Below are 16,154 nucleotides of genomic sequence, written 5' to 3'. Positions count from 1 at the left end.
GGTTCTTTGATTTGGATTGGTCACCGCAATGAATCGCACGTTAATCACACGGCAGTCAGATCCAATGTCCCTCCCCCGCAGTCTCCACAATCCCCAACATCCAGCGGGAGATTAATTAGCAATCAGACAAACGAGGAATGCTGAGAGTCATTGATTAGACCCGGGATGATCCTCCCCGCCCATCCGCCTCCCGTCCAATCCCCTACCAGGGACCACATCTAACTTCTGGTAAACTAATAAAAACGAGGACCAATGCGCTACCTGAGGGGATTGATAGAAGCAAGAAAATAATACTGAAAAATAAACCGAAAAAGCTGCCAATCTGAATCGGTGTCCCCACCGTAAATTGCAATGTGTATGGTGAACAAGATTGGTGCTACTTCTGGTAAAGTGTCCCGCCCCGGAGGTGACACCGCCCCCTTCCCTTACCATCCTGCATACATAATCCGTCCTCATCCCAGCTCGCCCGACGCGTTTCATATTTATTGTCCTTCCAGGATTTCCCTGTCCACCTCCGGGGGGAAAATAAACAGCAATGAGGAGACGGATTCCGTGTACAGATCACCCGACACCTTCCCACACCTGACACCTTCCCACACCTGACACCTTTCTATCACCCGACACCTTTCTACACCTGACACCTTTCTATCACCTGACACCTTCCCACACCTGACACCTTCCCACACCTGACACCTTTCTATCACCCGACACCTTTCTACACCTGACACCTTCCCACACCTGACACCTTTCTATCACCCGACACCTTCCCACACCTGACACCTTCCCACACCTGACACCTTTCTATCACCCGACACCTTCCCACACCTGACACCTTCCCACACCTGACACCTTCCCACACCTGACACCTTTCTACACCTGACACCTTTCTACACCTGACACCTTTCTATCACCTGACACCTTCCCACACCTGACACCTTTCTATCACCCGACACCTTTCTACACCTGACACCTTTCTATCACCTGACACCTTCCCACACCTGACACCTTTCTATCACCCGACACCTTTCTACACCTGACACCTTCCCACACCTGACACCTTCCCACACCTGACACCTTCCCACACCTGACACCCACACCTGACACCTTCCCACTAGAGATGTCCCGAACAGTTCCCTGCGAACTTCGCTTGTTCGCGTTCGCCTCGGCAGGCGAACATATGCGATGTTCGGTCCGCCCCCTATACTTCATCATTGAGGCAAACTTTGACCCTGTACCTCACAGTCAGCAGGCACATTCCAGCCAATCAGCATACCTCCCTCCCACACCCTCCCACCTCCTATAAAAAAGCAAGGGCAGCATCCATCTTAGATCATTCTGAAGCTGCAGAGTGAGAGCAGGGAGAGAGCTGCTGCTGAATTAGTAGGGAAATCATTAGCTAGGCCAGTGTTCTGTGTCCACTCCTGCTGTAAGGACAGCACCCCAAAAAGCCCTTTTTAGGGCTGGTATATCAGTCTGCTTTTATTTATTTATTTTCTTTATATTTATCAGGCATTTTTGGAGGCAGGCATGACTTTTTTTGGATTAGTGTCGGGGGGGGGGGGGGGGGGTCTAAAAAGTGTACCTAAGTTTCAGCTCTGTAGCATGTCCAGAACCAGAAAAAAAAAGATCACATAGGTGTAAAAGGAGGGTCCCACCATCCCTGCTTTACTGAAAAATGATCTTTTTTCTGGTTCTGGACATGCTACAGAGCTGAAACTTCACATGTACACTTTTTAGACCCCCCCCCCCCCCCCCCCCCAGACAATATATCCGAAGATAATTTTTTTTTTTTTTTTTTTAATTCTTCCAATAATTGGCTCTCTATTAAAAATGACAATTTTTAAGAACATTTTTGTGTGATTGATAGTCCCTGGGGCATGACCAGAACCCTAGGCACTTTTTAGGGGCATTTATTGGGTTTTAGGGCTTTAAAATTGTGTTTTTTGATTACCGAAGTTCGGGTCCCATTGATTTAATGAAATCCGGGCCGAACTTTTGGGAGGTTCGGGTGTTCTGGTCGAACCAAACTTTTCAAAAGTTTGATCATCCCTAGCTGTAACCCTAATACTATGTATCAAATCCGAACCCTAACCCTATGTATATAACCCTAACCCTCTATATCTAACCCTAGCCCTAACCCTAACCCTCTAACCCTAGGTATCTAACCCTAACCCTATGTATCTAACCCTAACCCCCAATCCTAGCCCTAGACAAGCCCTAACCCTAACCCAAACCTCACCCAACCCTAACCACTAACCCCTAACCTTAACACCTAATCCTAACCACTAACCCCTAACCTTAACCCTAACTCTAACCCTAAACTATAACCCTAACCCTCTAACCCCAACCCTAACCCTCTAACTATAACCATAAACCTAACTGTAACACCCTAACCCTCTAACCCTTACCCTAACCCTAATCCTAACACTCTAACCCTATGTATCTAACCCTATCCCTAACTCTAACCCTAACCGTAAGTATCTATCCCTAACCCTAAACCTAACCCTAATCCTAACGCTCTAACCCTAAGTGTCTAACCTTAACCCTAACCCTAACCCTAGCCCTAATTCTAACCCTAACCCTCTAAACCTAGCACAAAAAAAAACCCTAACCCTAGCCGAAACCATAGCCCTAACCCTAATGCTAATCCTAACTCTAACCCTAGCTCTAGGCCTGACCCTAACGTTAACCCTAAGCCATAACCCTAACCCTAAACTCTAACCTTTAACTCTAACCCCAAACCCTATCCAACCTTAAAACAAACTCTATCTAACCCTAACCCTAAATCCCTAACCCTAAATTCTACCCCTAACCCTAACCCTCTAACCCTAAGAACTAAAAATAACCCTAACCCTAATTCTAACCCTAACTCAAACCCTAGCCCTAGGTCTGACCCTAACCTTAATGTTAAACCCTAAGCCATAACCCTAACCTTTAAAGCCCAGTTCCTGTCCCATTTTGGTCGGTTCTGGTCTGCTTGCGGTGCGTTAAACGGGGAGTTTGGTCTGTCACTGTGAAGTGGGCGTAACCCTTACACTACCTGATCGATACAACATCATACCTGATCGTATTCACACACTGCGTCAACTACGTAATTTTCCATGGGAGTTTTGCCATGGATCCCCCTCCGGCATGCCACAGTCCAGGTGTTTGTCCCCTTGAAACAACTTTTCCATCACTATTGGGGCCAGAAAGAGTCCCTGTGTGTTGAAGTCTATGGCGGTTCGCCCGATTCGCGAACATTTGTGGAGGTTCGCGTTCGCCGTTCGCGAACGGCAAATTTTAGGTTCACGACATCACTACTTCCCACACCCGACACCTTTGCACACCTGACACCTTTCTACACCCGACACCTTCCCACTCATGACACCTTCCCACACCCGACACCTTTGCACACCTGACACCTTTCTACACCCGACACCTTCCCACTCATGACACCTCCCCACACCTGACACCTCCCCACACCCGACACCTTCCCACACCTGACACCTTCCCACACCCGACACCTTTGCACACCTGACACCTTTCTACACCCGACACCTTCCCACTCATGACACCTTCCCACACCTGACACTTTCCCACACCTGACACCTCCCCACACCCGACACCTTCCCACACCTGACACCTTCCCACACCCGACACCTTTGCGCACCTGACACCTTTCTACACCCGACACCTTCCCACTCATGACACCTTCCCACACCTGACACTTTCCCACACCTGACACTTTCCCACACCTGACACCTCCCCACACCTGACACCTTCCCCCACCTGACACCTTTCCACACCTGACACTTTCCCACACCTGACACCTTCCCACACCTGACACCTTCCCACACCTGACACCTTCCCACACCTGACACCTTTCCACACCTGACACCTTCCCACACCTGACACCTTCCCACACCTGGCACCTCCCCACTCATGACACCTTCCCACTCATGACACCTTCCCACACCTGACACCTCCCCACACCCGACACCTCCCCACACCCGGCACCTTCCCACACCCGACACCTTCCCACACCCGACACCTTCCCACACCCGACACCTTCCCACACCCATCACCTTCCCACACCTGACACCCACACCTGACACCTTTCTATCACCTGACACAGAAGGGGGGAGGTAAAATATAATCAGATTAGACTTCATGTTTACATTTATAGAGGGTGAATTCAGTGAAATGCAGAGACACAGCCGACTGCACGGCAAAAAACAATCGTCCAATTGGTTCCCATCTCTCCGGCTGTTGGCGGGAGGAAGGTCGGGGGTGGAATACATTTAGTTCTGGCTCAGGAAGGCAATAAAGCCGCCTTGTCCTCCCATCCCCCAATCTGTCCTCTCAGAGGATCTATAGACCGGCGGAGTGTATAGGATGTTGTTATTTACCGATTGTAGCCGCATCCTCACCCCTCTCATGTCTGCAGCCAGCTGGACGGTCGCATCCATCGCACGCGTGGCCAGACTTTGTCACATCGTCTCTTTAACGATCCTTGTAACATCCGTCTGTCTCATTGTCTGAAGGAAACCTTTCCAGGCAATGGGGGGGGGGGGGGGACTATACAGGGCTCTGGGGGAAATATGGGGGACTTCACAGGGCTCTAGGGGGGAAAATGAGGGGACTACACAGGGCTCTGGGGGGGAATATGAAGGGACTACACAGGGCTCTCGAGGGGAAAATGAGGGGACTACGCGGGGCTCTGGGGGAAATATAGGAGGACTATGCAATTAACCCTTTGAAAGTCCCATGCACTCCGCCGTATGAATATACACTTGAAATATGGTGCCAGGACTTGGGGAAACATGACTCTAATGTCACGTATGGCATTCAGGGTGAAAGCATTTTTTTTGACAAATTGTTCATTTATTATGCCCAATGGAGTTCATTTACAGTCATATGAGTGCGTTTACATGCGTAATTATGGCCATAAGCTCCTCTATGAATGCATAGACTCAGGGTAGATAGGCAACCAGTCTTTATGTAAATAGGCGTCCAGTTTCAGAGTAGATAGGCATCAATCTTTGGAGTAGATATGGAACCAGTCTCAGAGTAGATAGGCGTCCAATCTCAGAGTAGATAGGCGTCCAATCTCGGAGTATATAGGCATTCAATCTCAGAGTATATAGGCATCCAATCTCGGAGTATATAGGCATCCAATCTCAGAGTATATAGGCATTCAATCTCAGAGTATATAGGCATCCAATCTCGGAGTAGATAGGCGTCCAATCTCGGAGTAGATAGGCATCCAGTCTGGGAATAAATCGGTGTCTAGTCTCATAGTAGACAGGCATCCAGTCTTGGAGTAGATAGACGTCCGCTCTGGGGAGTAGATAGGCCTCCAGTCTTGGAGTGCATAGGGGACCAATCTTGCAGTAGGTAGGCATCCAGTCTTGGAGTAGATAGGCATTCTGTCTTGGAGTAGATGGGCGTCCAGTCTTGGAGTAGATAGGCGTCCATTCTCGTAGTAGATTGGGGTCCTGTGTCAGAGTAGATATGCATCCAGTCTCAGAGTATAGGGGACCAATCTCTGAGCAGATAGATGTCCAGTCTTGAAAATAATAGGCGTACAGTCCCGGAGTAGATTACGGTCCTGTGTCGGAGTAGATTGGCGTCCAGTCTTGGTGTAGATAGGGGTCCAGTCTCGGTATAATGCCCTCACATAGTCTCTGAGACAGAAGTGTGTATTTCAGTTCTTCAGAGGTCTGGAAGGTTTGATATCCCATAACTCCCATATCCAACTCTACACTACACAGTTATAATACTCTGCAAAAGCCTGGACAAGAGACTCCACGCACTTCAGATTTATTGTAGATCATTAAGAGTTCATAATAAATCGGGTCTTTTTATGGTGGGATTGGTTCTGCTGGATGTAAAGCATCCATGTTAGGTCTCCACACACAGCATTACTCTTACCTTTTGGATTTATAATTCATCACCCAGTATGGCTATGAGTGTTGGAAAGTTTTTGTCACCAGATTCCTACTTGTGTTCATTACACCCAGCCCCTTCCATCCAATCACAGCGAGCCCCTTCCATCCATTTACACCCAACTCCTTCCATTCAATCACATCACACCCCTTCCATCCATTCACACCCAACTCCTTCCATCCAAACACACCCAACCCCTTTCATCCAATCACAACTAACCCCTTCCATTCAATCACATCACACCCCTTTCATCTATTCACACCCAACTCCTTCCATCCAATCACTCCCAACCCCTTCCATCCAAACACACCCAACCCCTTTCATCTATTCACACCCAACTCCTTCCATCCAATCACACCCAACCCCTTCCATCCAATCACACCCAACCCCTTCCATCCAATCACACCCAACCCCTTCCATCCAATCACACCCAGCCCCTTCCATCAAATTACACCCAACCTCTTCCATTTAATCACAACTAACCCCTTCCATCCAATCACATCACACCCCTTCCATCTAATCACTCCCAACTCCTTCCCTCCAATCACACCCAGCCCCTTCCATCCAATAACACCACCCTCCTCCATCCAATCACATAGGCTGAGTGGGTGGTAATATAGTAAAGGGTATACAGCTGAGATCTGCAGTTGAATGTTTGTCATCTACATCAGGTGCTATGATCACACCTGGGAACTTGCTTGATCTGGCCCGGCAATGACGATTTTTTGCTTAATTTGCTGGCTCCTTAATAGCTCGGCACAGTTTGCCATCCTTCTGGCAATCTAAGCATAGAAGGAGTCTTTTATTCAGAATAATTGTATGTTGAGGTCATTCTGCCCCTAACCCCAGTGGTGGTGCACAAGGCCACAGTGGTGGACCCTGATCCCCCCCTTCCATTCAGCAGGATTTTGGTAACACTTGTACATATAAGAAAAATCTGCAGAACCCCGTTCTGCCAAAGGCGGACTTTTCTGGCATAAGCATGAGACCAACACACTTTTAGCATAAAAGTATCACTTTTTTTTATTTTAGACATGTAATAAAAAAGGATGTTTAGTATAACATCCAAAGAAACAGAACAAAGACAGAATAAAATCAATAGGGAAACCTATGAATGTAGAATGAGGCCCTACTACAGCACCTCCCTAGCTCACACATCTAAGGTGTAGTTTCTAGAGGGGGGTATATCATGTACTGGGTCGGCTCCATTGGTCGACGCGTTTTGCTATAAAGCGTAGATTCCTCTAAACCACTTTGGAAGGAAATCCTATTCTGGTAAATATAATAAATATGTGTTACACATAGAAACAAATCCATCAATTCTTTCATAGCCAAACATGTATAACATATCCGTATCAATATGTTAGTCAAGCCCAGAAATAGAACAATGTACAGCAGCATCAGCTGGATCTGTAGCCGGTCGTAATACGAATGTCTTTTGGGCATCATTGTGGCAGGGACAGAAATAAAATCATTGTACATATAATATCAGATACTAACATCCGCAGTTTGTGCACTTTCCATGTTGGACTCTCTGACCATTGGTGTGGTGCTGTTACTTTCTACACATTCAGCTTCTCCCGGGATCCCCCATCCTCTTTTGGGGGGCTGTGGTACATGTAAGCAGCAGAAATGATTCAGGTTAGTCAATGAAACGATCGTTCACAATGCTGGATAATAAGAATTGGAGGTGTTGAGCCTCTCATGGGGGTGGGGGGTAGTTTGTCTCGTCATTGGGCTGAGTTGGGGTCCTCGTTTAGCCCCCTTTACATTCAGGTGACTTCGATGAAGGTCGTTGTCATGACTCTGCTGCCATTCTTCTCTCCTTCGCGGTGATCAGGCCGAACGCACTTCCTTTATAATTTGGAGTGTTTTATGACGAACAAGAGTTAAGTCTGCAAATCCTCCACCGCCTCGCAAACTTAGAGTCGGATTTATGTCCTGAGCCATTAATGTCCTCGGTTTTATTACTGCCTGCACCGTACACCCGCCATCAAACGTAACCTTTACTGTGCTGGAGATCGGGAGAGGAAGAGGGCGGAATGTGTTCATTTCCTGACGAGGCTCGGTTCACACGTCTCCGCTGGGGTCCAGGGTGTTAACACGCGACCTATTACCCACCTTTTCCCACGCATTACCGGGGAGCCATTCATAACCAACGCGCTTTAACATCCCAGAACACATCATAACACAAGCTCGGGTCATGGACATAAACTGGGGGGTGAGGCAGGGAGCCAATCAGAACAAAGGCAAGAGACGTTGTTGACGGAATAATGTAATTGAGTCGAATATCCTATCTTTCAATCTTACATCGAACGCCGGAATGTCACAAACCATGGCGTCCATCCCCGTCCATCTCTGACCTCCAGGTGTGGAGAGCACTATGTGCCAACCACATGACTAAATGCCAGAGAAATGGGGTCTTTCCCCTGATTGGTGCCTCTGCCTGAGCGCTGATTCTCCCCCTGAGATCAATGTCTGGTCTTAGGCCATGTGACCGGCACCAGATAAGCCAATCACACAGCTTCTTATGTTACAGTGCGCCAGGATGTGAACAACAGATGGTGGTTCATTGTAAACCATGGGTGGGAATTATAGAAAAAACAGAAATTTTCCTGGCTGATCAACTTCTGAAAATACTAAATTGCCTGGCTGTCCTCCTCTCCAGTGGCCTCTGAGTCAGTGACCCAGAGCAAGCATGTAACTAGTGAAGTCAGAGCTCCAGATCCACATCTTTTCCTGTTCTGTGACTCATCCCTGGGGGAGGAGAGACTGAGGAAATGCCTCATTCTCCTTCTACAATGTTACAATGTACAGCCTGATCACTAGGGGAGGGGAGACTGAGGAAATGCCTCATTCTCCTTCTACAATGTTACAATGTACAGTCTGATCACTGGGGGAGGGGAGACTGAGGAAATGCCTCATTCTCCTTCTACAATGTTACAATGTACAGTCTGATCACTGGGGGAGGGGAGACTGAGGAAATGCCTCATTCTCCTTCTACAATGTTACAATGTACAGTCTGATCACTGGGGGAGGGGAGACTGAGGAAATGACTCCTCTGCCTTCTACAAAGTTACAATGTACAGTCTGATCACTGGGGGAGGGGAGACTGAGGAAATGCCTCATTCTCCTTCTACAAAAGTTACAATGTACAGTCTGATCACTGGGGGAGGGGAGACTGAGGAAATGCTTCCTCCTGCCCTCCTCCTGCCTGAAGAAGAATGATGACATCATCTCTGTCTAGGCACAGTCACTGTCTAGAGCTTAAGGATGACTTTTTATTGCTTAAAGGCGGAGCTTCTCTGATTACTGATCCTGTTGCTGTAAATTGGGGACTTTCCCCGGGATTTATTTATTCAGACTTGTAAAGCTATTGATAAGTAACTATCTTGAATTGGTAAATCATTAGGCAGTAATTCTGACCACTCCTGGATACAATGATGTTCAACCCCCCCGTGGAGATCTCAGGACCAGAGGCCTAGGCACATCACCATGTAAACTGTGCTGGGTGGGGGAGGGGTCGGAGCCTAGGCCAACAGACGATTCTCTCCATCTTTATCTATCAGTCCCATCATGGCGGCTCACATCGATTCCTGCTTGTCCAAAGCTCTTCAATGAAGCAGATTGTAGGATATCGGAGTTGATGATACAATGTTACATGAAGAGCAATCAGAGTGTGGATTGTATATAACAGACAAGACACGGGATCCGGGTTCTATCATAGAGAAAATATCTTCATTAGAATAACTTTGAATATAAAATTCATAATGATTGGATTATTAATGCATCAATTAAATTTAGAGGTGTGGTCTGATAGCGGTGAGCTAATCATAAGTGGGGCTCTCCTGCCTGAGAAGTGGGGTGTGTGCAGCACGCATTACTAAAAATTGGGTGTGGTTTTCATTGCGCTGAATACTGGCCGTAGCTTAAAGGAACCCTGAGTGCAGGGGGAAGTGAGGTAGAGTTCAGGGGTCCGGAGAAAGTCAGGTAGAGTTCAGGGGTCCGGAGAAAGTCAGGTAGAGTTCAGGGGTCAGGAGAAAGTCAGGTAGAGTTCAGGGGTCAGGAGAAAGTCAGGTAGAGTTCAGGGGTCAGGAGAAAGTCAGGTAGAGTTCAGGGGTCAGGAGAAAGTCAGGCAGAGTTCAGGGGTCAGGAGAAAGTCAGGCAGAGTTCACGGGTCAGGAGAAAGTCAGGCAGAGTTCAGGGGTCAGGAGAAAGTCAGGTAGAGTTCAGGGGTCAGGAGAAAGTCAGGTAGAGTTCAGGGGTCCGGAGAAAGTCAGGTAGAGTTCAGGGGTCCGGAGAAAGTCAGGTAGAGTTCAGGGGTCCGGAGAAAGTCAGGTAGAGTTCAGGGGTCCGGAGAAAGTCAGGTAGAGTTCAGGGGTCAGGAGAAAGTCAGGCAGAGTTCAGGGGTCAGGAGAAAGTCAGGCAGAGTTCACGGGTCAGGAGAAAGTCAGGCAGAGTTCAGGGGTCAGGAGAAAGTCAGGTAGAGTTCAGGGGTCAGGAGAAAGTCAGGTAGAGTTCAGGGGTCAGGAGAAAGTCAGGTAGAGTTCAGGGGTCAGGAGAAGGTCAGGTAGAGTTCAGGGGTCAGGAGAAGGTCAGGTAGAGTTCAGGGGTCAGGAGAAAGTCAGGCAGAGTTCAGGGGTCAGGAGAAAGTCAGGCAGAGTTCACGGGTCAGGACAAAGTCAGGCAGAGTTTAGGGGTCAGGAGAAAGTCAGGTAGAGTTCAGGGGTCAGGAGAAAGTCAGGTAGAGTTCAGGGGTCAGGAGAAAGTCAGGCAGAGTTCCCGGGTCAGGAGAAAGTCAGGCAGAGTTTAGGGGTCAGGAGAAAGTCAGTCAGAGTTCAGGGGTCAGCAGTAAGTCAGGCAGAGTTCAGTGGTCAGGAATAGGTGACACAGAGGTCAGTAATAGATGAGGCAGAGGTCAGGGTTGGGAATAGGTGAGGTAGAGGTCAGGGGTCAGGACTAAGTGACACAGAGGTCAGGAGTAAATCAGGCAGAGTTCAGGGGTGGGGAGTAAGTAAGGCATAGGTTAGTAGTAGATGAGGCAGAGTTCAGGGGTCAGTAGTAAGTCAGGCAGAGTTCAGGGGTCAGTAGTAAGTCAGGCAGAGGTCAGGAGTAAGTCAGGCAGAGGTCAGGGGTCAGTAGTAAGTCAGGCAGAGTTCAGGGGTCAGTAGTAAGTCAGGCAGAGGTCAGGAGTAAGTCAGGCAGAGGTCAGGGGTCAGTAGTAAGTCAGGCAGAGGTCAGAAGTAAGTCAGGCAGAGGTCAGGGGTCAGTAGTAGGTAGGCAGAGTTCAGGAGTAAGTGACACAGAGGTCTGGAATAGATGGGGCAGAGGCCCGGGGTCAGGAGTAAGTGACACAGAGGTCAGTAATAGATGAGGCAGAGGTCAGGGGTCAGGAATAAGTAAGGAATAGGTTAGTAGTAGATTAGGCAGGGTTCCGGAGTCAGTAGTAAGTCAGGCAGAGGTCAGGGATCAGGAGTAAGTCAGGTGGGGGTCAAGAGTAAGTGACACAGAGGTAAGTAATAGATGAGGCAGAGTTCAGGGGTCAGAAGTAAGTCAGGCAGAGGTCAGGGGTCAGGAGTATGTGAGGCAGAGGTTAGCAGTAGATGAGGAAAAGTTCAGGGGTAAGTAGTAAGTCAGGGAGAGGTCAGGAGTCAGGAGTATGTGAGGCAAAGGTTAGTAGTAGATGAGGCAGAGGTCAGGAGTATGTGAGGCAGAGGTTAGTAGTAGATGAGGCAGAGGTCAGGAGTATGTGAGGCAGAGGTTAGTAGTAGATGAGGCAGTGTTCAGGGGTCAGTAGTAAGCCAGGCAGAGGTCGGGGGTCAGGAGTATGCGAGGCAGAGGTTAGTAGTAGATGCGGCAGAGGTCAGGGGTAAGGAGTATGCGAGGCAGAGGTTAGTAGTAGATGAGGCAGTGTTCAGGGGTCAGTAGTAAGCCAGGCAGAGGTCGGGGGTCAGGAGTATGTGAGGCAGAGGTTAGTAGTAGATGAGGCAGAGTTCAGGGGTCAGTAAGTAAGACATAATATTGCTGCGCCAAGTCTTTCATTGGAGATAAATAAATAAATAAATATGTTTGGTGTACAAAATGTTATCACAATAACTCTAAATCAGTCCATCAACTGTGATACTAAAGTGATAAATCAATTTCTGAGCCGTGATTATAAAATCAATAATATTAATAGTCACAATCCTCAGTGAAAATAGTGACTTTTTTGTGTTTGGCACTGATTGTTTGCAGCCTTGTGCACAAGAATTTTTCTGTTTAATGTGGGCTTGCGCTGATTATTTTTGATTTACAGTAAGTAAGACAGGCAGAGGTCGGGGGTCAGGAGTATGCGAGGCAGAGGTTAGTAGTAGATGCGGCAGAGTTCAGGGGTCAGTAGTAAGACAGGCAGAGGTCAGGGGTCAGGAGTATGCGTGGCAGAGGTTAGTAGTAGATGCGGCAGAGTTCAGGGGTCAGTAGTAAGACAGGCAGACGTCAGGGGTCAGGAGTATGCGAGGCAGAGGTTAGTAGTAGATGAGGCAGAGTTCAGGGGTCAGTATTTAATCGGGCAGAGTTCAGGGGTCAGTAGTAAGTCAGACAGAGGTCAGGGGTCAGGAGTATGTAAGGCAGAGGTTGATAGTAGACAAGGCAGAGTTCAGGAGTCAGTAGTAAGTCAGGCAGAGTTCAGGGGTCAGGAGCATGCAAGGCAGAGGTTAGTAGTAGATGAGGCAGAGTTCAGGGGTTAGTAGTAAGTCAGGCAGAGGTCAGGGGTCAGGAGTATGCGTGGCAGAGGTTAGTAGTAGATGAGGCAGAGTTCAGGGGTCAGTAGTAAGTCTGACAGAGGTCAGGGGTCAGGAGTATGTGAGGCAGAGGTTAGTAGTAGATGAGGCAGAGTTCAGGGGTCAGTAGTAAGTAAGGCAGAGTTCAGGGGTCAGTAGTAAGTCAGACAGGGGTTGAGGGTCAGGAGTATGTGAGACAGAGGTTGGTAGTAGACAAGGCAGAGTTCAGGAGTCAGTAGTAAGTCAGGCAGAGGTCAGGGTCAGGAGTAAGTCAGGCAGAGGTCAGGGTCAGGAGTAAGTCAGGCAGAGGTCAGGGTCAGGAGTAAGTCAGGCAGAGGTCAGGGTCAGGAGTAAGTGACGCAGAGTGCAGTAGACCAGCACCCTTTCTCCTCCACATCACAGGGCTGGATTGTTCTTTGCTGTGAGTGAGAATCTCAGCTGCAGCAAAGTCAGAGAACCAAACAACGTTCCCCTATGTTGTACGACATGTGAGGGGACAGTGCCCCCCTCTTAGGGCCCCCCCCCCCATCCCCAATACAAATTAGTAGAATAAAACAAGTGAAAAGGATGATAAGACTTTTATTTCATATCATGGGAACTTCTTGTTCTGTAACTATTAGTAATAATTGTCATTGGTGTCAGTAGAGGAGGAATCCCGGACATTGTAATGTAGAAGATGTTAGATTCCAGGATGGAGAATCTTCCCCGTCTGGCCAGAACACTCATTAGTGGACGTTGGCCCGCTGGGGGGGGGGGGGGGGGTCAGAACTTTTTGAACTTTTTGTGCCATGTTATGATTGTCCCTCTAAATTCTGGATTCTTCTCCCCCTCCAGGTCCAGCAACGAAGAAGAAATACGTCAGCTACAACAACTTGGTGATCTAGACGGCCTGCTCATGAACGTCAGTAGGAGCAGCTCCATTTTCACTCTTGCGTTGTGTGGTGCGGCTTGCTCCCCCTCCACCCCGTGCCCCTCCTACAGCGGCCAATCATGAGAGGAGAGGGGCTTACTGGGACATGAAGGTGCACGGCCCTTGAGGATTGGGGGATAGCTGCTTCATCCAAGCCATCTGAACTGTTCTCGGCTCAGCCAGGACCAAAGGATGAGCGCCCAGCCCCGCGTCAAGCGAGTTTGTGAGCGGGAGTTTACCAGGGCTCTCCCACCATCTTTTTTTGGGGACCATCAGACTCAAATCTTTCTGTACAGTTTCTGAGAACTTTTTGCATACGAAACCCCTCCCCCCTCCCCCACCTCTTCCTTTCATGTCCCACTTTTCTTTCACCGCCCGGGGAGTCCATTTCCATGCGATGCCTCCTCTCCCCATCAACGAGCACTTGGCTTCCATGTTGACACGCATCTCCTGTACGATTCGCCCATCAGACCGCTCGGCCTCGTCTCTTTTTGTTGCTCATTATTTCTCATTTCATCCCGTCTTTTCCTCCTTCCCTTTGTTGTTTTTTCTTCCTTTATTCATTATTGAACAAGGTTTTTTTTTTTATCAAGAAAAAAAAGACCAAAAACTGTGTGTTAAATGCAGACTGTTCCTGAGCGCCATTGGCTGGCAGGATCTGGTACTTGATTGGCTGGCGCCAGGCGGTCTCCTGTTTCCGAATGCATGTTCTCTCTTTCTCTGCATTATTTCTTTTTTTCTGTCGGAGGATTCTGCTCTTTGTGTTTGATTTCTCTTCATTTGCCCGTGGCCGTTGGGGTTCCGCGGACAGGAAGTGGGTTGAGGCAGCCACCGTTTAAGCCCGCCCCTGAGGGATCTCATCTGAGCTGGGTCAGTGAAGGCCACGACGTGGACTCAGATGTGACAAAAAAAAAAAAAGCATGTATGTTTTCTACTGTTTGTAATGAGTATTTTCTGCTTACGTGCCAACCTCGTGAGACACCCCTCCCCCAGACTGCCCTGTGATATTGTCAGAGAATGTATTAATTAAAGATTTTGATTATCTTTTCTAATCATCGTTGTCTTTGCAGTTTGTTGGGGGGGAGGGGGGCAGATTTAAGGTTCGGGACTCGTCTGGGTATTGAATCGGCTGCATGCAGGGCAGCCATCAGAAAGTTTGGGGCCCCATATAAAGCTTTAGGCCTGGGCCCCCCAGTCCTGATCACCAACATTCCCCACTGGCCGTCCCGCCAAATCCACCCACTGACCATCCCACTGAGTCCTTCAACCAGTCACTTACCAACCTCTATATAAGACCCCCTGACACCCACTTACCTCTGTATAAGACCCCTTGACACTTACCTACCTCCATATAAGACCTACTGGTACCCACTTCTATATCAGACCTATAGATGCTTACCTAACCCCTCTATAAGACCCCTAGACACCTACCTCCATATCAGACCCCTGACACCTGCTTACTTCTATATAAGACCTCTGGACACCTACTTACCTCTATATAAGACCCACTGACACCTGCCTACGTCTATATAAGCCCTTCTGACCCCCTCTTTATTTACAGATCCCCCACCACCAAGGAGTGCAGGAGAGTGATCAAGGAATACTGACCCCCTCAGAAGAAGGAGACCCCTGAACAGGAGGAGTGCATAGGGGCAATTAAAAAAGACCCCTTCCATATATCCTAGATTGCAGACAAATATAGAGAGACCCCCTTCCAGGAATACAGAAACCCCCTCCCCCTGCAGTTAAAGGTAACTCCTAGCTAAATGGACTGCAGGGGAGTGACTCGAGGGGACCCCGAAACAGACCCCCCCCTTCCAGGAGAAGGAGACCCCCCAGTTATTAGGACTGCAGGGGAGCGATTAGAAGGGACCCCAACACAGATCCCCTCTGCCTACTCCCCTCCAGGAGAAGGTGACCTCCAGGTAGGGCTGCAGGGGGTGGGGTGATAAGTGGGGACCTCAAAACAGACCCCCCTCCTTCCAGGAGATGGAGACCCCCTGTTAGAGGGACTGCAGGGGTGTGAACAGAGGGGACCTAACACAGACCCCCCTGCCCATCCTTCTCCAGTAATGGGAGACCTGCGGCTAGAAGGGCTGCAGCCAGCTGCCTTCCAAAGCAAGATCCCTAAAGACATGGATGAGGGAGTTTGGGGTGGAGGAAACTGATTGGCCTGCACAGAATCCTGACCTCAACCCCATAGAACACCTTTGGGATGAATTAGAACAGAGACTGCGAGCCAGACCTTCTCATCCAACATCAGTACCTGACCTCACAAATGCTCTTCTGGAAGAACGGTAAAACATTCCCATAGACACTCCTAAACCTTGTAGACGGCCTTCCCAGAAGAGTTGAAGCTGTTATAGCTGCAAAGGGCGGAGCCAACTCAATATTGAACCCTCCGGACTAAGACTGGGGGCCATTAAAGTTCATGTGTGTGTGAAGGTCGGCGTCCCAATACTTATGACAATATAATGTACATTGCAGCTTACCAATCATTCAATGTGGTGGTTGCAATTGTTTTCTTTTTTTAGCCATTTTCCCCCTCTGTTTTC

At 48.7% G+C, this 16,154-nt stretch overlaps 1 protein-coding gene across 1 annotated transcript in view; it reads left to right on the top strand.

Annotated features, from left to right (window-relative positions):
• GRM7 (glutamate metabotropic receptor 7) overlaps positions 1-14,090 on the top strand; it is a 469,560-nt gene extending 455,470 nt beyond the window's left edge. Inside the window, exon 10 of the mRNA XM_082266150.1 lies at positions 13,524-14,090. Within this exon, the coding sequence (XP_082122276.1) occupies positions 13,524-13,573 (50 nt within the window). The 3' untranslated portion in view covers positions 13,574-14,090. The remainder of the gene's footprint in view (positions 1-13,523) is intronic.
• The last annotated feature ends 2,064 nt before the right edge of the window (positions 14,091-16,154 follow it).

This window comes from Pelophylax lessonae (genome assembly GCF_965119305.1).
Source record: "Pelophylax lessonae genome assembly, chromosome: 8".
Taxonomy (NCBI): Eukaryota; Metazoa; Chordata; class Amphibia; order Anura; family Ranidae; genus Pelophylax; species Pelophylax lessonae.
The sequence above is the reverse complement of the archived record's forward strand: the minus strand, read 5'-3'. Positions and strand labels throughout refer to the sequence as shown.